Source organism: Dipodomys merriami, unplaced genomic scaffold, assembly GCF_024711535.1.
Source record: "Dipodomys merriami isolate MVZ:Mamm:240054 unplaced genomic scaffold, mDipMer1.0.p SCAF_29, whole genome shotgun sequence".
NCBI lineage: Eukaryota > Metazoa > Chordata > Mammalia > Rodentia > Heteromyidae > Dipodomys > Dipodomys merriami.
Window position 1 is genome coordinate 19,885,952 of NW_027204381.1, and position 22,330 is coordinate 19,908,281.

Below are 22,330 nucleotides of genomic sequence, written 5' to 3' on the forward strand. Positions count from 1 at the left end.
TAGGTTAAAGAGGTTCCTCTCCGTGAGTTCGGCTCCCTGGGGCCTCCTAGCCGGTCTCCCGGGGACAAGAGCTGGCTTTGCGAGGTAAAGATCCACCGTCGGCACTGGATTTCCGGTGCGGGGTTAGATGGCTGCGAGGTGTTTTTGCTAACTTCCACCCCGCAGGCTGGCCCGCATCTGGCCTGCCTGGAGGAGGCTCCCAGTGGAGTCCGGGCGGCCGTCGGCCTTTCCCTGCTGTCGTGTGCACGCACTTTCGCGTGCCTCCTGTACCTGGCCTTGGGGGGGTCTCCGAAGCCCGCTGGGGTTGGGAGTTCGGACCCCGCTTACGGCTCCTCATGGCGGGGCTTCGAATACCATCTAGGCAGAGGAGGGATGGCAGAGGGCACTACCCATCCGGGGAGGGGACGGCGCCAGAGCCACGCTCCTCGGAAGACCGTCCAGGCCCTGGTGGGCCAGGGTGGGCCGGGGTGGGCCGGGATGGGCCCCGGTTGTCAGGGTGGGCCGCTGGGGCCGCGGTGGGCCGGGGTGGGCCAGGGCCAGGGTGGGCCGGAGGGGCCGCGGTGGGCGGGTGGGGCCGCGGTGGGCCGGGATGGGCCGGAGGGGCCGCCGTGGGCCGCGGTGGGCCGGAGGGGCCCGGGTGGGCCGGCGCAGCCCCGCGGCGGAGGAGTGAGGAGGACGGGGCAGGGCAGGGCAGGGCAGGGCAGGGCGCGCGGCGTGGCCGCGGAGAGCCCAGCTGCAGAGCTGAACAAAGCGGGCGCTGTGCAGGCGGCGGGGGGGCACGGCTGTGGGAAAGGGCGGGTGGGGGACCTCGGGCTCCGGCCCCCGCGAGGGCGTCTTCCCTGGCCCGGCCGGCCGCGGTGGGGGCGGGGACTCGTGGGAGGGGGGCGGGACAGGCCGGGCTGTCCGCCTCCTCCTCCTCTCCGCGGCGCCCGGGGGAGAGCGCGGTGTCCTCCCGAGCCTGAGGCCGCGCGGCCCCGCCGCTCCCAGGGACCTGTGTCCCCGCCGGCCCGCCAGGTAAGCGCGGCCCTTTCCCCGGCCGCCCCGCGGGCCCCCGGGCTCCAGGCCGCGCCGGGGGGAGGCTCCGGCTGTGGGCCAGGACGCGGGGAGGAGACTCGCGGGGGAGGAGCGGCCACTCAGGTGCGGGCCGCAGGGGCTTCGGGGGGCGTCGGTTCCCCCCGCCCCATCCTGGGAGCGGCTGGCTGTTGCCCCGGCCCAGGCGCTGCCCGCACCGCCGCCAGAGGGGGCTCTGGTGTCCCCCGCGCGGGCCCCCTGCCCCCGGGAAGGACCGGAGTGCTGCGGGATGCACAGCCCTGCGTCCACCCGACGGCCAGAGGGACCCTCGCGGGGGCCTGCGGGGCCCGCGCGCGGCCTGGTCCCCCGGCCTCGCTCCTCCAGCAGCGGCGCCGGGGCGGGGGTCGGGGGCGCGCGTGTCCCAGGACGAGAAGCAGAATCCGGCTCGCAGGGAGCCCGGGACGGATCGGGCGCATCTGGGGCGCACCCCCCGTCCCACTCCTTCAAGACCCCACGCCCTCAGGGTGCGGGAGGCGACCAGGGGCAGCGCGGAGGAGCGAGCGGGAGGGAGGGCTCGCCCCGCCTCCGCGGTCTGGATTCGAAGGCTCCGCGGAGTTCCCCAGCCGGGATCCCCGCGAAGGGGAAGCGCGGGCGGGCGGCGGGGCGGCGCCGCGGGGCGCGGGCGGCCGCGGCCGGCGTCCAGGACGCTTCCGCCCCCAGGCCGCTCCGGCGGGGGACCCCCGGCGGCGGGGCGGGGCTGCATTCTAGGCCCGTTAGCTCAGCGGTCCCGGAGGCTCCCGGGCTGACTCATCCGACGGCCGGGCAGGCTCACCCCACCGCCGGCAAACACGCGGGGGCTCCCGCCTCGTCGGGCAAGGCTCGACGCCGCTCGCTCCGCATCGCACGCCGCACACCCCGGCGTCACACCCGATACCCACGCCTGGACCACGCGAGGAGCCCGCCCCGCGTGCCCGCACGCCGCCCCACGCGCGCGCGCGGCCCTCGGTCGCACCTGCAGCTCCGCGCGTGCCCTTAGTCCCGCACCGCAGCCCGCTCGCACGCACGCGCTTCCGGCAGCTGCCGGGTGGGGCGCGGGGCCGCCCCTTCCCCGGCCGCCGCACAAACAAGCGGCTCCTTCTCCCGGCCCCGCCGAAGAAAGGCCGCTTGTCCCGCGGTCAGGGCGGCCCAACACTGCGGCCTTGTCCTGCCCGGCGGCCGGGAGGGGCAGGCGGGGGCCCCCGCGCGCGGAACCCCCACGGGGCCGGCACCTCCCGGAGCCTTTCCCCGAGAGCCCCCCGCCTCCTCCGCTCAGGCCCCCAGCCCCGGCCGCCCACCTCGCCTCTCTCCCCCTCTTGTGGGGGGGAGGGTGGGCCGCGGCCTCGGCCCCTCGGATCGGATTCTGCCTGCCGCCCTCTCCACTCGAGGACCCGGTCCTCAGTCTCCCCTCGCGCTCGCCCCCTCGGGTCCTCATCTCCAGCCTCCCCCGGCAGCCTCCCGCCGCCCTCTCCTCCCGGGACCCCCCCTTCCCTCCCTCCCAGGCCTCCTTTGCCCTCCGCCTCGCTTTTCTCCTGAAGTGCCCTGCGCCCGGGGCTCCCGGACACCCCGGCCCCGCCCTGCCCGGGCGTCGGGCCCGCTGGGCTCCCGGCCTCAGTTTCCTTCCCGTGCCGACTCCTTCCTCCGGCCCTTCCTGGAGGGCGGATGTGCGCGGGGAGAGCGGGGCCGCCGTGGGCCCAGAGGAGCCCAGCTCAGCCCTGCGGGTCCCCCGACGCCGACATGCGACGCCCGGGGCGAGGCCTCGGCGGGTCCCCCGGGTCCCAGGTGAGGGCTGGGAGGAGGACCGGGCCCGGCGCCGCGCGGGACGATCGGGCCTTTCCCCCGGGGGCTGCGTTGGGATCGGGCCGGGGACCGCCTTGGGGGCCTGCGGGAGCCCCGGACGCCCCCCTCGGCGAAGGCGCTGGAGACAGGGGGTCCGCGGAACTGGGGGGTGCGCTGCGGAAGCCCGGCATCGCGGGACCCCCCTCACACACCTCCCCTACCCCAGGGGCCCCCAGGGCTCGGGAGCGCCCGGGCCTGCGGGCGGGCACCGCAGCGGCCTTTTTTTGGCCGTGGGGCGGGCCGCGGAGGCCCGGGCGGGCGGGGTAATTGCAGCCCCGGGAGGGAGGTGGGTGACCGCCCCGGGGACGATCGGACCCGCTAGCGGGGTTGGGGGGGAGGGGGTGCACCGCGGGGCAGCGCCCCGGTCCGAGCAACGGGCCAGCGACAGGCCTGGTGTCCTCTTGCTTTACGGTGGATTAGGTTTCGGAGCCGGGCGCAGACTCACACCTCCCAGTAGAGCACCTCCTCTTATCTGCTCCCCACACCTCTCTCCTTATCGCTCCCTCTCCTTCAACCTCGGGATTCTCCTCCGTCCTCTCCTCCATCACCCCTGTGCTGTGCCCTCAACCTCATCGAAAGTGACCAAAATCCAGTGTGAAAATGAAGAGACCCAGCCCCAGACAGACGTCACCCAGCGTCTTCATAGCGCTTTGCACTTCTTAGAGAGACGATAGGTATACTCCCTGAATCCTTCCATAACTAACACCTTACAGAGGTATAACTTATAGACTATCAAATCCACCTACTTTAAGTGTGCAATGATACAGAGTTGTGCAACCATCATCACAATTTAATTCTAGAATATTTCTGCCACACACATCCCCCCAAAGAAATCTCATGCCTAGAGTTGCCCTTGTTGCACTCCTGGCTCAGGCAAATACTGAGTCAGCCAATTAAATTATTATTGTTATTATTATAGTTTTATAGGAGATAGACTTGACAATGAGAGAAATTAACTAACTTGCCCAAAATATTACAGCTAATAAATAATAATTGCAGCTAATGAAAAGAATGTAACGCTCCCACATCCCAAACATTTTCTACTAATGGAAGCTGTCTCCTTCCCCACTATTATGATTTTTTTCTTTCCTACTCTTTTTACATAAACTTCCCAATCCCAACCCACTCTCTTGTCTCTTCTCCTTTAGAAAAAGGCTGAGGGGTTTCCCTGAATCTTAAGGAAACAGTACAACTCTCTCTGGAAATGTGTGTGTGTGTGTGTGTGTGTGTGTGTGTGTGTGCGCACACACACGCGCCTCTCCTTTTTTGGGGGGGGGGGAGCAGGGGGCTGGGCACTGGCCCTGAGCATTTGTGCTCAAGGCTACTTGAGCCACTGCTCCATTTCCAGCTTTTTTCTGGTTCATTAAAGGGAAGAGGCTCACGGATTTTCTTGCTTAAGCTGGCTTTGAACTTTGATCCTCAGTTGTCAGCCTCCTGAGTAGCTAGGATTACAGGTGTGAGCCACAGGCACCTGTTCTCCCTGGAATTTCTTCTCTCTAGACAGGGTTCTTGGGGCAGTGCCAGGCCAGCTCGGGGTTTGGTATGGGTTAATAGCCTTTGCCTTTTCTCTTCCCAGGCGGTCTTAGGGTGGGTCCCAAGCACTATTCCGGCTTCTCTTCCTCCAGCTTGGGTGGAAATGGTGACGGAGATGATGCAGTCAGTCCAAGCCCGGAAGGGTGGAAGTAGGGAGGGTAAATTTAGTAACTCTAGGGCTCAGGCCCTTGGGATCCACTGCCGGGGGCAGACGCTCCTTGGAATGCTGGTTCCTGCCACAACTTCCTCTGCCAGTCACTTGACAGACAGCTGGAAGAGAAAGTGGAGGGCAGCCTGCCTGCCTGGATTTCCCTCAGCCCTCAGCAACTCCCATAGCATTCCAGCAGGCCGTGGGGAGTTTCTCACCTCCAACCAAGGCCAGGGAGAGGCGCGTGTGCGCACATGAGTGCACAAAGTTCGTTCCTTACATTTCTCAGGCTCAAAAAAAAAAAATCTGAGCCTGGGAAAGAGGAATGAGTTGAGTAAGTAGGTGGATGGCAGGGAGGGAGGCTCAGGTTGTGATGCTGGGATCCATCTTATTCCTGACTGTAGGGACTAAACTTCCTCCAGCACCAAGCCAGGGGAAGCTCAAAAATCTTGTGTTCCTAGGAGTCACCACTGAGATTGTTTTGCTGTGTTTTTTTTTTTAGTTGTTGTTGTTTGTTTTTATTGTTGGTCATGGGCTTGAATTTAGGGCCTGCGCACTGTCCCTAGGTCTTTTGCTCAAAACTCTACTACCTGAGCCACAGCTTTATTTCTGGTTTTCTGGTAGTTAATTGGAAATAAGAGTCTCACAGACTTTCCTGCCCAGGCTGGCTTTGAACCATGATCCTTATATCTCAGCCTCCTGAGTAGCTAGGATTAGAAGCCTAAGCGACCAGCACCAAACTGTTTTGTTGGTTGTGTTGGGGTTGCTTCCTGGGGGAAGAAAAAGTGTAAGAGTTGAGCTACTCAGAGAAGGTCTAGTTTTTCCTCCGTGTCTCCTTTAAGAAGGTATCATCCTAAGGCCCCTGGGAAAAGAGACAAAGGGAAAAGAGAAGACAGATTGGGAGAGGAAGCTCCTATTTAGCCCTGGCTAAACCCTGGGGGAGTTGTCTCTACCCATGTTCTTGGAGGGACTTGCCTGGACTTTGTTCTCGCCATGAAAATTGATTTCCCTCACCCTGATTAAGACTCCATCAAGATGGCTAAGGAGGGTCTTCAACTAAAATCTGGGCTCTGGATAGCAAAGAGCAGAAAAACACCAAAGCCAGGGTAGGGCTGTGTGTACAACCCTACTTGGCAAGTGCCAGGCTGGTATGGTGTGATTGCCATGCTGTGGCAAGAGATGCGGTGCCCCCCCTCCCCCAACCAAGCTCCCAAGCTGCCTCTACTTTTCTTTTGGCACGAGTATGCTGGGAAATGATAGCGGCTGGTGCTGCCCATGTCCTGAGTCCCAGCACTGCTCCTCTTCTCCTGCTTCTCCCACCTCAGCTGCTTTATGTTGTGTCTCCAGGAACTCTGGAGGCCTAGGACCATGGACACACGCAGCAGAAGCCAGGGAAGCCCCGGATGCAAGCCCCAGGCTGTGGTGCAGGTGTGTGGTGTTGGGGCCATGGGGTAAGGTGCTGGTGAGGAGGGATTCAGTTCTATCTGTGGTGCTAGCTCAAGGATGGGGCAGCAGCCAGCCCCTCTGCCCTTCCCTAGTCCCCAGCCTATGAATAGATGAGTCTTAATTTGAATCAAGCTAATTGACTCAGCCAGAAACTCTCCTTTGAAAGTCCAAAAGTGGTTTACAGACTGTCCAGGCCAGCATCACTCTCCTGGATCCATGTTTCTACCTCTAGTTTTTATTTTATTTTTGCGTGCCATTCCTGGGCTTGAGCTCAGTCCCTGAGCTTTTATGCTCAAGGCTAGTGCTCTACCATATGAGCCACTTCCTGCTCTTTTGGTGATTAATTGGAGAGAAAAGTCTCAGCAGGCCGCCCGTGGCTCACGCCTATAATCCTAGCTACTCAGGACGCTGAGATATGAGGAGCCTGGTTCAAAGCCAGCCCGGGCAGGAAAGTCCATGAGACTCTTTTTTTTTGGGGGGGGGTCCAGTCGTGGGGACTGAACTCTGGGACTGGGCGCTGTCCCTCAGCTCTTCAGCTCAAGGCTAGCCCTCTACCACTTGAGCCACAGCACCACTTCCGGCTTTTTTCTTTTTGCTTATGTGGTGCTGAGGAATCGAACCCAGGGCCTCATGCATGCAAGGCAAGCTCTCTACCATTGAGCCACCTTCCCAGCCCTCCTTGAGACTTTTATCACCAATAAAAACCACTAGAAAACTGGAAGTGGTGCTGTGGCTCAAGAGGTAGAGCGCTCACCTTGAGCTGAAGAGCTCCGGGACAGCACTCAAGCCCAGAGTTCAAGCCCCATGACCGACAACAAAAGAAAAGAAAAGAAAAGTCTCATGAACTTTCCTGCCAGGGCTAGCTTCAAACCATGATCCTCAGATCTCAGCCTCTGAGTAGCTAGGGTTGCAGGCATGAGCCCCTGATACCCCCCTCCCACAGCTCTTACAGTTAGTTTATCAGGGACAGGCTGCAGGCACATGGATAGAGTCCCAGCAAGGAGCCAGACTGGCCCTCCTCCATGGTACCCCTCCTCCTTGCCCCATGCTTCTACCACCTCTCTCTCTCTCTCTCCCTCCTTGTTTCTGTTTTGCTAGACAAAAAGGGTCAGTTGAGCCAAATCTTGAAATAAATCCAGCAGGATGAGTTAGTGGCCTAGATTCAGATCTAATTACAATTTAGTGCAATAATGCTCTGGCTAAGATTTTTTTGCACTAAGCCTTTCAGCCACCTCAGCACACTTTGGAGAGGAACAAGGGCTGAGAGAGTGCTGATGTGACTGGGCCTAGGTTGGTAGGGTGCTCACTCAGTCTCTAATGATGCTCATCCCCTCCCTCCACCATCCCTGCTACCTGCAGAAAGGACCCTTGGATCTGATTGAGACAGGCAAAGGGCTGAAAGTGCAGACCGACAAGCCCCATCTGGTGAGCTTGGGCAGTGGAAGACTCAGCACGGCCATCACTCTCCTGCCGCTGGAGGAAGGTGAGCGGGGGGACATGCATGCCACCCCTCCCATTCCAGTCCCCCAAGGCCAGGCCTCTGCGAGTGTGGGGGCCCTCCTGCAGTAATGCTTGCATTGTCTCTGCCTCCCTGGCCGCCTGTCTCCTCTAGCATTTAATCTGGCTCCATGATTGGGATTAAAGATCAGTTTAGAAACCAGGAGGGGAGTGCTGAGACGAACAGGAGAGCACATTGCTCTTGGCAACCTGTGTGGCCAAGAAGAGAGGGGCTCCACTGGAGGGGGACAGGTGGCATGGGTGACGGGGGTGGGGGCATGATCCCCCGGGAGGAGATCCTGGCATGGCTCTGCCCTCCCCCTCCTGTCCTGGCTGCACCTGTTGCCTGGGTGATGCTACATTCCCCACATTCTCCAAATACCAGTCCCAGGGGGCTCTGCCAGGGAGCCATGGAGGGGAGAAACCACAGTAGAGGGAGAGGGAGTAAGAAAGGGGAGGGATGGATCCCCAGTGGCAGAAAGGAAAAGGAGGAGAGATTGATTTAGAAGAGAAGAGGGGGGGGTATCCACAGAGGGGATAAAGAACCCAAGGGGACTGGGAATGTGGCTTAGTGGTAGAGTGTTTGCGTGAAGCCCTGGGTTCGAGTCCTCAGTACCACATACACAGAAAAAGCCGGAAATGGCTCTGTGGCTCAAGTGGTGGAGTGCTTGCCTTGAATAAAAGAAGCTCAGGGACAGCACATCCAGGCCCTGAGTTCAAGCCCTAGGATTGGCAAAAGAAAAACAAAACAAAACAAGGAAACGTAGCTAGGAGACCCATGTAGGGCTGAGGAAAAAAGGTCCTCCCTCTTTCCCATCATGACTCTGCTTCCTGTGGCCTCTCTCCTGACCCTCCCATTCTGCGGCAGTTCTGGCTACTTGAGAAGAGCTTCGGTCACAGTTCCCTCCAGGCCCAAGAGAGGTGGCCCATGGTGGACAGAGATTACCCCGGAGTGAGAGGTGGACATTGATTTCCACCTCACTCTAGTTGTCTTCTCGGCCTGGGGGGCCCGTCTGACTCCTGTGCCTCTTGTCTCTAGGGCGGACAGTGATTGGCTCTGCAGCCCGGGATATCTCCCTGCAGGGCCCAGGCCTGGCTCCAGAGCACTGTTACATCGAGAACGTGCGGGGGACCCTCACCCTCTACCCTTGTGGCAATGTGTGCACGATTGATGGGCTTCCTGTCCGGCAGCCTACCCGGCTCACTCAGGGTAAGGTTCTGTACTCCCCCGCTCCCCTCCCCACTGAGAAGGGGGGAATCACTGTTTCAAAGCCTGTGCATGTCGGGTAGGGGGAAGCCTAGCGTGGTGGTTGCCATGGTAACTCTCTGAGTGGCCACACTCAGGTGCTTCTGGATATAAGCTCATCTCAAAAATCTCCCGCTCCCAACTTGTCTTCCATCTGTGTTTCTTGTCTATGTGGGCCTCACCCTGCCTCCCCACCTCAGGGGAAGAAGCCGGTCCAATCCCTGCTGGCAGAGGACCTGGGTGTGGTGTGGCCGTTCCAGGGAAAGAGCCGGGAAAACCACAGCTAGCGGGGATCCATGGTGTTCCAAGATGCCCAAAGGGAGGTGTTTGCAGTCACTGTAGAGGCTGATGGCCGGCCTGTGGGGATGGACATGGGCCGAGTGTGGTGGCAAGATTGGAGGACACGTTGCTTCTGCTGCAGAACTGTAGACAGTAGCTTTTGGGTCATGAATATGGCCGCCATTCTGTTTCCTAAAGCACCAGGCCATTCTGTCATGAAGAAAAAGCCCCTAATTACTATGGTTACCAGGCAGATAAACGATAGGTCAGGTGGCACTTTGACTGGCCAGGTGTGTTCCCCTGGAAACAGGGCACAGCATCAATTCATACAGTGAATGGATGGGAAGAGCCGACATGATGGGGCTGGAGGTCTAGTTGGTGTGGTGACAGGAGCTTGGGGCCGTACCTGGCTCTGAGCATGAAGGCTAAAGGTGCCATTGTTTTCTGGATGCTCACTGGCTGAACATTGTGTGTGTGTGTGTGTGTGTGTGTGTGTGTAAGTCCTCATGCAGAGTAAATACCACCCACTCCATTGTCTCCCATATCCTTGTCACATTCCTTAGATTTTGTTATTTTATTTTTTGGTGTCAGACCCAGGGTTTGAACTCAGGGCCTAGGCACTTAATGCTCTACCTTTGAGCCACAGCTCTACTTCTGGCTTTCTTGGTAGTTTAGTAGAGATAAGATTCTCACAGACTTTTCCTCCCCAGGCTGGCTTTGAACCATGATCCTCAGAGTAGCTAGGATTGCAGATGTGAGCCACCAGTGCCTGCCCCTTAGAGTCTTTAAATACCATTTACTTCACAGCTGGCCTGGGAACTAACCAGGCCTCCCGATTTCCTCCTGGCCTTAGGGTAGAGATGAGAGTAGATAACCACCTCCTCAGAGGCAGGTCAGTGGACAGTAGCAGAAAAGTCGTGCCTTCTCTGAGGCTTCAGGGTCTCTGGTAGGGGCTTTGGCTGCGATGCCATGTGCTCCCTGACGGTCTCAGAGCAAGTGTATACTGCTGGGTTTGGGTGCACACTGGTGGGACACAGAGCAACAAAGGAAAGGGGCCAGGCAAAGTTCAGAGGTGGTTGGGCCTTTACTTCCCGGCTTCCGTGGGTACGGGTACGCGTGTGTTGTGCAGGAGCCTATGACATTTATATCTCTCTTGTCCCATCTTCCCATCATTTAGCTCCCTGAGAGAGGGCGGGCCTGAGGCCACCATGAAATTCTTAAGTATTTCCTGTGGCCTCAGTAGCTCCCTTCTTCCCCAGCCAGAAGCCCACCCTGCCAAGTATGGACCCTCCCACTCTCTTCTGACCCTAAACTCCCTTTGCCCCCCACCCTACCCCAGCCTTCTTGTCTGGGCTCGCCTGTCTCCAAAGCTTGGCAGCCTGTGGAAGGGTAGGCGGAGGCACAAAGGAATGGGTGTTCTCCTCCCCAGCCCTCCCCCTCCTGGGCTCCAGGAGCTGAGGGTTTCCTTGTCTCATCTCTGGAGCAAGGCACCGAGCCCGGCCCTGCCTGGCCTCACTCCGGACATTCTTGGGAGTGCGTTGCCTTGGAAACTGGGTGGCTCGGGGGTGCGTGTGCTATCTCTGTGCGCCTGTGTAACTGGAGTGTGTTTATGTATCTCCGGATGTTTCAGTGACTTGGGACTTGTGTATCTCTCTGCTTATTTGTGTCTGATGTTTATGGATCAGCATGTTCGAATGGCTGCTGGTGGTAACCCCAGGCCTGATGGCACCAGAATGTCTCTGTGTGCACTGCGGTGTGTATACAAGAGCTCACTGGCTATGTGCCTACCTGTGGGCATGTGTACAAAAGGACCGCTTAGGGCTGGGGGTGTAACGCAGTGGTAGGGTGCTGCTTGCCAGGTGTGCATAAGGCCCTGGATTTTATCCCCAGCACAGGAGGGGACCCTTTTATCTGCCCTTATGGAGGGAACCCTCTTCTTTGTAAAAAAAAATCAAAAATAAAGAGGGATATCTGGGGAATTACAGGAGCCTGCTCCGGCTGGCCCAGAAGCATCATTCTGGGCACTGTGCCCAGCTGTTGGCAACTTGGAGAGACACACTTCATGACAAGCAGAGATGGCAGTGACAGGCTCTTCTTGCAGAAAAATGCCCGTGCCAGGGAGGGGGGAAGGCTGGCAGAAAGCAGATGCCATCCTTTAGCCTGGAGCTATGAACATGGGAGCGGAGAGTATGGGCGACCTCGATCCACCCCTGTACCAGGGCTTCCTGGCACATCCCTTGTTACCCTCTTCTCTACAGAGCCAAGTGGGGAGCTGGGAATATGACCCCCAAAAACGGGGTGGTGTCTCAATCTGGGGTCTAAGCGGCCCCACCCTGGACCACAGCGCCAAACCACATGAAAGATCCGGGAGGGAAGTTAAGTGGAGGAGGTCCTCGAAAGCCACACAGCTCAGGGACCAGGCCGTCTAGACAGTGGGTCCCCATCCACCCCCACCATGTGCTGCCAGCTCTTGCTAAGTGCCATTACTTCCAAAGCCCCTCCCTGGTGGGCAGGGCCTGGGTGTGGGCTGGGTAAAGTGTTGGCAGGGAATGGTGCAGTGGCCTCTGTCTGGGATACAGGACATCAGGTTTCTTCTCCCAGCCAGTTATCAGTTATCCCTTCTGTACATTGGGAGGGAAGCCTGCAAGGGTTCTGTTGTGGCAAAGATCTTGATGGATAAAAGCTCAAAGGAAGTAGTGCAGGAATGAAGGCTCCCTCATCCCCACTTCCTGGTATGTGTACTGGTAGCCCTGTCTCTCTCTTCCTTTCAGTCTCTCTCTCTCTCTGGGTCTGCCCAGCTGGCCACCACAGTGTCCAAACTAATGAATCACTCTTCCTGAGGACTGTTTTGATTTTTAAAGCCTCCCCTCATGTTACACTTGGCCTTATTTGGTTCTTCCGTTTTCCTTTAGCAGGGGAGTAAGTTTCCTGCCTGTATGCGATGGGGTGAATGTATATACAGTAAAGCATCAGGTAGGGCACTGTTGGAAAATTTCCCTCTTTATTTCTCTTCAGAGGCTGCCTTTTAATTCATTAAATTTTTTTTTGTCCTGGGGCTTGAACTCAGGGCCTCATTCATACCCTCCTTTGTGTTTTTCACTTAAAGTTGTTTGTTCTACCACTTGAACCACAGCTCCATTTCTAGCATTTTGGTGGTTCATTGGAGGTAAAGTCTCATGAATTTCTATGGCTGGGCTGGATTCAAACTGTGATGCTCAGATCTCAGCCTCCTGAGTGGCTAGGATTACAAGTGTGAGTCACCAGCCTCCAGCGAGGAGGCTGACTTTTTCCGTGTCTCCTGGGGGCTGAGTGGAAAGGCCTTGTGTGCCTGGGTGAGTGTGTAACGAGGAGAGGAGGCTGCAGCCCGTGCATGTGACAGTAATGTGAGAGACAGAGCGTGTGTAATGGTGTTTGTGTGGCTCAGGCTGAGCACGCCTTGTGTCTGAGGGAGGACATGGGTGTCTCGTGAGGCTCTGGTGCCCAGACCCTGGTCCCTGGGACCCCAGCTCTGGGGGTTGGATTAGAATCTCAGCCTGACTGTGGGGGAGCCGGGGCGGGTGGCACCCATCTGGAAGGGTATCTTCTGGCAAGGGGCCTTTGGTGGGGCAGGCACGGCTGGAGGTTGAGGCTGAGGGGGGGCGGTGTCCATCTTGGGGCAGTGGGAGGGGATGTAGTTAGGATGGAGGGGGGCGCTCAGAGCGCTGCGTGGACACAGCATGGCCTCGGCCTGAGCTCCCGGCCCAGGCTGACCTTGTCACGGGGCAGGCTGAGGCCAGGGGTGTGTGTGTGGGGGGGCTCCCTGCGCGTCCTCTCACCGAGATCTCAGACAGGGAGCCGCGGACAGGCCCGGGCGGTCACCGAGGCCGAGCTCCTCGGGCTGTGGCCGGAGGGCACAGGGTGACCGGGGCAGGGTGACGGTGGTCTGCGGACTCAGGCTTCAGCCAGCCTGGAGGGGCCCCGGGCGGGCCCCCCCCTCCGGCCTGGCCCTGGCCGCGCGCGCGCCCCCCCCCCCGGGACCGCGGTCCCCGCCGCCTGGCCACCCCGCGCCGGCGGGCTCGGGTCCCGCCGCCCCGCCCCCGGCCCGCCCCGGCCCGCTCGCCCTCCCCGACTCCATCACTTCCTCTTCCCCTCCTCCTCCTCCTCGCCTTTGTCCCTCCCTCCCGGGCTCCCTTCCCCCGCCGCCGGTGCCCGGCCCGCCCCTCCCCGGGCATCGGCGGCTGCTGGCTGCCAGGCTGCTCGCTCCGAGCCCCGGAGCCGGAGGTCGGCCCGCCCCGTCCAAGGCCCCCCGGGCGGGCCGGGGACCTGCGGGGACCTGCCGGGAGCGGGGGGGGGGGGGGCGCCTGACGGGGGCGCGCGATCCGGAGGCCCGCGAGCCGCGGTGAGTCCCCAGCCCGGCCGGGCGCGAAGCCGGGGCGGGGTGGGGGGTGGGGACGGGGGCGGGGGTCCTCGGCCCTCGGGGCGGGGCGGGCTCGGGGCCGCCCTGGGCTCACCCACCGCCCGCCTGTCCGCTCCGGGGACCCGCCTCCCCCGCGGGGTTAGGGTGAGGGCACCCGGGCTGTGCCCGGGGTCTCCGGCGGGGACGGGTCGGCTCTTCCTCCCGTGCTCCCCTCTCCCAGCCTCGCTGCGGCCGGCGGGGCCGGGCGGGTCTGGGCGGGGGCTTGTGTGAGGTGCGTCCCCCCGTGTCCCGGAGACCCAGGGTCTCTGTCCTCGGGGCCCTCGGCGGCTCCCCGCCCACCTGCACACAGCCCGGCCCCAGCTGCTCTGGGCCTGGGGGACCCGCACCATGACTTTGGCCGTCTGTGTCCTGGGGTTCTGGAGGGCAGAGAGGGGGCTTCTTCTCCCTTCTTCCCCCACACATGCCAGACCCGGGGGTCAGCAGGTGCCAGCGTTGGGGCAAGGCCTGGGGCCCCTGAGTAGAAATAGAAAGTTAATTTGGGCAGGAGTTGGGCTGCTGCTGTCCGGCCTGCCGCCCTGTGCCCGCTGCTCTATTAATACAGCTCCCTGCCCCGCTGCTGGCATCGCTATTTATAGCTCAGAGCGGGGGCGGCCACACCCCCTGCACGGGGGAGGGGCACAGCGTGGACCTCAGCCCTCTTGGGGCGAGGATGGGGGTCCTTAGATCCCACAGCCTCCTTGGGTGAGCCTGGCCCCACTGGGATGGAAGCTACCCAGACTCCTCACCTCCTCCCAGCCGGGACCTGGTGGTCAGCCGCTGCCCCTCACCCCCTACATCAACCTGGGGTTGAATGGGTCTGTCTAGACCCTTCCAACTCATCATTAATTGGCTTGTTAAATGGCTGAGAGGAGAGGGGGAGGGCGCCTGGCTTTTTCTGAAGCAGCGGTGGTTGTAATTAGGTGGATGGCGTGGTTGGCTATTATTCTTGCAGTTATGATTACTATGGGATCAGCTTCTCTTGATTGGTGGCTTGGCAGGGAAGGTTTGCCCTCTCCTACCCATCAGCCTTCCAACTGTTGGTACTGCCTGCCTGGGAGGGCTGTGGGTGTGTCAGAGAGGTGGGTGGCTTTGTTGTGTATAGTTTTCTGTGAAGCCTTCTCAGCCTTGCTCATCCTCTCCCCACCCTCCTCTCACAGCCAGGCCCAGGGCCCCCTGAGCGTCTCAGTAAGGAAGTCTGCCCGAAGTGCCCACGTGGCCTGGGATGCCCCTTGCCCTTGCAACTGACTGAGCAGTACTGTCTCAGCGTCCAGGAATGTGGACTTCCCTGCCAGCCTTAACCCAGACTGGCATGAAGTTTGGGGTGCCAAGTGGCACCAGATTGGGTAGGCAGGAGGCTGGGGCCAGAGGTATGGGCAGATTGGAAGGGTGAGTGGTAGAGAGCCCTAGGGCGCTGGCTTCTCCCAGTACTGCATCTTCTGCACCTGGTGTGGCCAGGAGGTGGAATTCTGCCAGCCAGGCTTAGTGCCTGTGGGCACTCCTGCTGCCATGCACCCTCCTGAGCCCCTGGCTACATTTTCTGGCTCCCACACACCCGAGCCTTCTATGCAGTTGCACTTCCTGGGCAGGACTGGGCTTGTATCTACCGCCCGGGAATGAATGTGCTTGGTTGAAGCAGGGCCCAATGGTCTCAGCCTGAGAGAACAGAGAGCAGAAGGGGTGTGTGTGTGTGTGTGTGTGTGTGTGTGTGTGTGTCTGTGTGTGTCTGTGTGTCTGTGTGTCTGTGTGTGTGTGTGTCTGTGTGTCTGTGTGTCTGTGTGTGTGTGTCTGTGTGTGTCTGTGTGTGTCTGTGTGTCTGTGTGTCTGTGTGTCTGTGTGTGTGTGTGTGTCCATCCATCCCTGGAAGTTGCTGCCTCTCAAGGTAACCCTTCCTTCTCCCCCCCCCCACAAGTGATTAGATGGATCATAAGTCCAGTTTGGAGTTGGGAGACATAACTGTTGATATTCTCTGAAGATGTCTGTACATTCACAAATACTGACCTTGAGAGGTCACAGGGTATTGTCCCATTTTTCTGATGAGATAACTAGACTCGGAAGGCAAGTGACTTCACTGGAAGATCTCACAGCTAGTAAGAAAAAGAAGAGTTAGGTGTGATGGTGAATGCCTATAATCTGAGAGTCATGAGGCTGAGGCAGGAGAATTGAGAGCGTGGGTAAGCATGGTAAGACCCTGTCTCCAAAACAAAATAAATAGCGTTAGGGCAGGGCATGGTGGGGTACAACTATAATCCTAGGTATGAGAGAGGCAAAGACAGGGAGATGGAGTTTGAAGCCCGTCCTAGGCAAAATCTTGAGACTGGAACTGAAAAGTAACTAAAGCAAAAAAAAAAAAAAGCTGGAGTGGGGCCGTGACTCAAGTGGTAGAGCACTGCCCTAGAAACCTCAAGCCCCTGAGTTCAACCCTCCCCCCCAAGAAAAATAAATAAGAGGAGATTCTGTCCTGCCGGTGCCCGTTCCACTCTGCCCTGTGCTCTGGAGTCCTGGAAGGCCCTGTCTCAGGGGTTGGGTGTGCATTGTGCACACCGAGTTCACCTGGGGTAAGGCTGTGGCGTGCTGTGCCCGGGAGGCTCTCACCCTGCCTTCTTCAGAGCAGTTGCTTTCTCTGCAGGCTGCATGTTATGCCTGGGTCAGTCCACTTTCCTCCGCTTCAACCACCCCGCCGAAGCCAAGTGGATGAAGAGCATGATTCCAGCAGGGGGTCGGGCCCCTGGGCCCCCCTACAGCCCTGGCTCTGGTAGGTATCCAGTTGGGGCAGGGGGCTGGGTTGAACAACTGTCGTTGCGCACTCCAGCCACTCTCAGGGGGCGGATAGGGCAGTACCCATGGTCTGGGCTTGCTGCCACCTGCCATGGGCTCATGGAGAAAGCCAGGCGGCGGTGGGGCCGCTGGAAGAGGTCCAAAGCAGTACTGTTGGCGAAAACTGAGGAATCCTGTCCCTCGAGGACTAGAGGTTTCTGCCAGCCTGAGTGTACTTCCTGGAAGGTGCCGCTCAGTGTCTGGGACCATGGTCCTCTGTGTCACCACCAAAGAGCGTCACTCTGGAGGGTGATCTGAGCATTATGTTGAACCCCTGGAGAGCTCCGGTGGATCCCACAGGTTGGTGTTCCTACCTAATCCTCAGGCCAGGCCAGGCCGCGTCACCAGTGACTCAGGAGCAGCTGCAGGATGTGTGTGACTTATTGATCCTCCAAGGAGAACTGGCAATTGTTTCAACACAGGCCGCCTCTGCCACCTGCCTTGGGGGTTGGGGTGCAGGTCATGAGACCAGCAGTCTGTCCACCTGGTAAACTCCTGACATTCAGGTGTGAGATGGATATCTGGGTCAGGTGTGGCTGGCTGGGTGGTCGTCGGTGGCCTACATGTATAGTTGGGGATCTGAAGAATGGTAATGCGGTCACTGGGCTCACTGGTATCCATGGCAACCCCCCTAGGTCCAATGCAGTCTATATCATTTTGTACCTAAACTCAGTCTGGCAGAGGCTTTTTCTTCCCTCCTCCACTTCAGTTGTCTTCTGGTCCTCCAGAGGACAGAAGCCTAGAATCCCTGTTCACTCCCTAGCTAATTTCACCCTACTCACCCGCAGGCTATCATTCTACTGCCTGAATTCTACGGGCAGTGCTTCCAAGGACTCCAAACTCCTGGTTGGTTGACAAGGGCTGGGCCCAGGCGAAGGCAGGCTCTTGCTGGCCTAACGGGGATAATTGGAGGCTCAGAAACTGCACCTCCTGGCTGTCCAGCCTGGCGTCCAGGAACCAGCCATTAGCAGAAGCCCCTCCCCTGTCTTTGATTGGACCTCCGAGTGTAGCACACTCCCTTCCAACCCCCGAGGCTTTGTTCCCCTTGGGCCTTGGCTACTGTAATGTCCTGTTAGACTAAGAGGCTCGGAGTCTGGTCATCTTCTTTGCCGAGTGCTCATCCCTGCCTTTTTAGAGAGGTATAGGAAGTTGGGGAAAATGAAGGCAGGAAAGAATATAATGTTGGGGCAAGGAGGCAACAGCAAAACTTAGGTGTACCTGGTTTTGTTGTTGACTGTCCTGAGTCATTAAATATTAGAGCCAGGAGAGCTCTAATTTTTTCTTTACAGAAGGGGAAACTGAGGGCAGGACTGGAGGCGTGGATCAAGTGGTTCAGTGCCTGTCGAGAAAGCCAGCAGAATGAATTGGGGGCCCTAGGTTTAAGCCTGGTACCTGATTTTTTTTTTTTTTTTGGTTGATTGTGGGGCTTGAACTCTGGGCCTGGGCTCTTCAGCTCAAGGCGAGCGCTCTACCGCTTGAGCCACAGCGTTACTTCCGGTTTTTCTGATGGTTTATTGGAGATAAGTCTCACATGGAGTTTCCTGCCCGGTCTGGCTTTGAACCGTGATCCTCAGATCTCAGCCTCCTGAGTAGCTAGGATGACAGGCGTGAGCCAAAGTTAAATATCAGCACCCAAGACCTCTTGTGTTTTTGGTCAGCAGAATCAGAAAGCCTGGTGAATGGCAACCACGCCCCACAGCCTGCCACCCGGAGACCCTCAGCCTGCGCCAGCCACAGCTCTCTGGTGAGCTCTATTGAGAAGGATCTGCAGGAAATCATGGATTCACTGGTGCTAGAGGAGCCAGGAGCCGCTGGCAAGAAGCCTGCAGCAACCTCTCCATTGTCACCCATGGCTAACGGTGGGCACTACCTGCTGTCACCCCCAACCAGCCCGGGAGCCATGTCTGTAGGCTCCAGCTATGAGAACACCTCTCCGGCCTTCTCTCCGCTCTCCTCACCAGCCAGCAGTGGGAGCTGTGCCAGCCACTCCCCCAGCGGGCAGGAGCCAGGGCCTTCCGTGCCCCCGCTCGTGCCTGCCCGTTCCTCCAGCTACCATTTGGCCCTGCAGCCCCCACAGTCTCGCCCGAGTGGTGCCCGCTCCTCTGACAGCCCCCGTCTGGGCAGGAAAGGGGGTCACGAGCGGCCTCCTAGCCCTGGTCTCCGGGGTCTGCTGACTGACAGTCCTGCGGCCACAGTGCTGGCAGAGGCCCGAAGAGCCACCGAGAGCCCCCGGCTGGGTGGGCAGCTGCCCGTGGTAGCGATCAGCCTGAGTGAATACCCGGCTTCCGGTGCCCGCAGCCAACCCCCCAGCATTCCCGGCAGCCCCAAGTTCCAGTCTCCAGTGCCTGCTCCTCGCAGCAAGCTCGGCACACTCCAGGACCGTCCTCCCAGCCCCTTCCGGGAGCCTCCCCCCGGCAGCACCGAGCGGGGGCTGACCACCAGCCCCTCTCGCCAGCTGGTGGGCCGGACATTTTCTGATGGGTCTGCCACCCGCACGCTGCAGCCCCCCGAGAGCCCCCGCCTGGGCCGGCGGGGTCTGGACAGCATGCGAGAGCTCCCCCCGTTGAGCCCCTCTTTGTCTCGCCGCGCTCTGTCCCCACTCCCTGCCCGGACCACCCCAGATGCCACCAAGCTAAGCAGGGACATGGCCGAGAGTCCACGGCCCCGGCGCTGGGCAGCCCATGGGGCTTCGCCCGAGGACTTCTCCCTGACTCTGGGGGCGCGGGGTCGCAGGACACGGAGCCCCTCGCCCACACTGGGGGAGTCCCTGGCACCCCTCAAGGGCAGCTTTAGCGGCAGGCTGAGCCCAGCTTACAGTCTGGGCTCTCTTCCTGGAGCTTCGCCTCGGCAGAGCCCCCGTGCCCAGAGGAAGCTCTCCAGCGGGGACTTGCGGGTGCCTGTCACTCGGGAGCGGAAAAATAGCATCACCGAGATCAGCGACAACGAGGACGACCTCCTGGAGTACCACCGGCGCCAGCGCCAAGAGCGGCTCCGGGAGCAGGAGATGGAGAGGCTGGTAAGCAGGTGCCAGGCAGGCTGCCGCTGTCCAAGGCAGGGTCTCTGCCAGGGCATGGCAGGCCAGCCAGCAGAGCCAGAGGGGCTTGTGGACAGCGTTTTAGGGTTCTGGTGTGTTGAAGAACTCTCTTTGAAACCTCCAAGGCGCCGGGCGCCCGTGGCTTATGCCTGTAATCCTAGCTACTTAGGAGGCTGAGATCTGAAGATCTCGGTTCAAAGCCAGTCCGGGCAGGAAAGTCCATGAAACTCTTATCTCCAATAGACCACCAGAAAACCAGAAGCGGTGCTGTGGCTCAGGCAGTAGAGCGCTAGCCTTGAGCTGAAGAGCTGAGGGACAGCACCCAGGAGCCCCACAACCAACTCCCCCCCCCAAAAAAAAACTCCAAAACCCTCCCAAGGCTTTTATTCTAAATTCTTGTTGACGTGGCATGTGTTCTATGACATAGCATCTGTTTTAATGTGTGAATTAAGTTTCATGTTATTTACCTAAGTACAGCGAAGTTCTAGGAAAACATACATTTGTGAGCCTTTGCTGCTCTCCCTTTGTAGAATAGATGGCTAGGAGGGAAAGACAGAGGCCGCTGGGAGGAAAATGTGTGTGTGTGTTTGTGTGTGTGTGTGTGTGTGTGCGCGTGTGCACACGTGTGGCCCGCGCGCACGCTCATGTATGAGCCTGAGCACATGCTTTCTTGGGGATGGAACCTAGCCCTGTGCACCTGCTAGGCAAAGCACTCTACCATTGAACCTTGGAAATCAGAGTCACACAGCAAGTTCTGGCAAAGCTGGGAATCAGAGCCTCTGTCTTTCCACCTTTGCTGCTTGTTCTTTTGGCAAGCTCCTGGTCCTCCTGTCTTGGTTCTCTTTGGTCTCCACAGATAGGCAGGAGCTGCTCACCTTGGCCCAGGTGTGGACAGTGAGGAAGAGGGAAGGCCCAGGGTGGCAGCCTGTGTCTTTGTGCCTATGCACTCGTGGGTGCTCTAAGGCCGGGGTGGCTCTGGGCAGCTGTCCTGGAGATGGCATCTGAACTAGGTGGGGTCCAGGATTCCCCAGCTAGCTCAGGGCCTGCGGCTGGTGTACGCATGTGTGAGGCCACCCACAGAGAACGGATTCCACCCTCTTTCCCTTGCGAGCAGAAGCCTAGCATTCTTGGAGGCCTGGGACCGGAGCTGAGGTTTATCTGGAGACCCTTTGGGCAGGGCTGTCTAGTCTGGGGTGAGCTGTGTTTTGTGGGAGGCAGTATCCCCACTCTTCCTTTGTTGCATCTTTTCATCCCTGGTTTGCCCTGTCCTACCCTAAAGAATGCTTGGTCACTCTGAGGTCTTATCCTAAGAGGGGCAGTGAGCTGGGCATGGCAGCTGTGCGCCCAGCCTTCCCCAGCTGCTCCAGTCAGCCTCTTGGTCCCCACCCCCACTCCAGACACACCTCCCACCAGCCCCGACCTGCTGCACCTGCCACTTTAAGACTTGGAGACTGCCTGCCCTGCCCCTCCCACCTCAGCCAGGCTCCTATCTGGGCCCTGAGGGTGGAGGCAGCGGGCACTGGCTCAGCCTCCTGGGTGCTGAGGCTCAGTTCCTGGATTTTTTTTTTTTTAACCATGAAACTGGGCAAGCAGCAGGAGGGAAGCTGGGTAAGTGTTGAGTGGGCAAAACCGGGCAAATTGGGTGGTGAGAGACACTTGAGGTGGTCAAGGGACTCCAGAGAACCATGGGAGACGCAGGGGCCAAGACTTAGGGCTGAAGGTGCTGTGGATGGACACAGAGGACTCAGACCAGGAACATGACTGCTGTCCGTCCTCCTAGGCCCCTGAGGTGGGCCCTTTCTGGGCATGGGGGATATACACCGGGTAGATTAAGTGGCCCAGGGCCACGGAGAGCTCATCCCTAGGCCTGAGCATTCAAAGACTTTGCAGTAGCCCACCCTGCTGGCTGCCAGAGAGTGAATGCCTTGGAGCTGTGGTGGGACAGAGGACGTGTTCCAGGTCTGTCTCTTCTCCATGTGTGTCTGGGCTGAGTGTCAGGTGCGGGCCTGTGGGTCTCCTTTCCAGCCCTGTCTGTCTGCAGGCGCCCATCTAGCTGTATGTAGACTGTGTTTATCCTTCCGAGTGTGCATTTGTGCGTGTCGGGGCTGGTACCTGTTAATACCAGTGTACCTGCCGGTGCCCATGGAGTGTCTGCATGTGCTTGTGGGGCAGTTCCAGTGTGTCATTGTGCCCCGGTGCCTGTAGATCCACATGTACCTAGGCTAGCACAAGCACCGAGTTGAGCTGTGTCTCACTGTGGTCTTCAGCCCACCTGCTTGCGAGTGTCCTTGTGTGACCACAAGGAAGCCCCATCCTGAGCTTGCAAGAGAAAGGAAAGGAAACAGGAAAATGGGAGCACTGGCCATGCGGACAGGTGGCACACAGCGTGGTTGTTCCTCCTTCCCGCTTCTGGGGCAATGCTTTCTCTTTCTCCCACAAGTCTTGGGGTTGGGGCCTCACTTGATACTGAGCTTCTAACCCTCATGACTGATTGACCTGGCTCCCTTCTCCCGCTCATGCCCTGCTCTGTCCACCTCCCCCAGGAACGCCAGCGCCTGGAGACCATCCTGAACCTGTGTGCTGAGTACAGCCGGGCTGACGGGGGTCCTGAGGCCGGGGAGCTGCCCAGCATCGGCGAGGCTACTGCGGCATTGGCACTGGCAGGCCGGAGGCCCTCACGAGGCCTGGCAGGGGCCATTGTAGCCTCTGGGAGGAGTGGCGAGGAGCCTGGAGGTGCTGCCCAGCGCCTCTGGGAGAGTGTGGAGCGCTCAGATGAGGAAAATCTCAAGGAGGAGTGCAGCAGCACAGAGAGCACCCAGCAGGAGGTGGGGCGCCCAGCGGGGAGGGCAGGGACGAGAGACAGGGCCAGGGCCCAGTGTGTGTGTGTGTGTGGGGGGGGAATAATGGAAGGATCGTATTTGGGAATACCACTGAGGCTGGAAGTGTGGAAGGGAGGAGGCCAGGAAGAGAAGGGAGGTGTTGGTAGCTTTCCCAAGCTATAAGTGCTTTATG

The 22,330-nt window shown here is 59.4% G+C and overlaps 1 protein-coding gene across 14 annotated transcripts in view; it reads left to right on the top strand.

Annotated features, from left to right (window-relative positions):
- LOC138838990 (pleckstrin homology-like domain family B member 1) overlaps window positions 1-22,330 on the top strand; it is a 44,145-nt gene continuing 21,815 nt past the window's right edge. For 8 of the 14 annotated variants that reach the window (XM_070038605.1, XM_070038606.1, XM_070038607.1 and 5 more), the window contains exons 1-7: window positions 2,760-2,829; window positions 5,915-5,995; window positions 7,373-7,496; window positions 8,550-8,720; window positions 16,097-16,222; window positions 17,943-19,300; window positions 21,862-22,143. In XM_070038605.1, the coding sequence (XP_069894706.1) occupies window positions 2,785-2,829; window positions 5,915-5,995; window positions 7,373-7,496; window positions 8,550-8,720; window positions 16,097-16,222; window positions 17,943-19,300; window positions 21,862-22,143 (2,187 nt within the window). In that variant the 5' untranslated portion in view covers window positions 2,760-2,784. Of the gene's footprint in view, window positions 85-937; window positions 1,015-2,759; window positions 2,830-3,431; window positions 3,561-4,881; window positions 4,902-5,914; window positions 5,996-7,372; window positions 7,497-8,549; window positions 8,721-13,365; window positions 13,414-16,096; window positions 16,223-17,942; window positions 19,301-21,861; window positions 22,144-22,330 lie in introns of those variants that run through there. The other 6 variants (XM_070038601.1, XM_070038600.1, XM_070038599.1 and 3 more) reach the window with 6 other exon arrangements.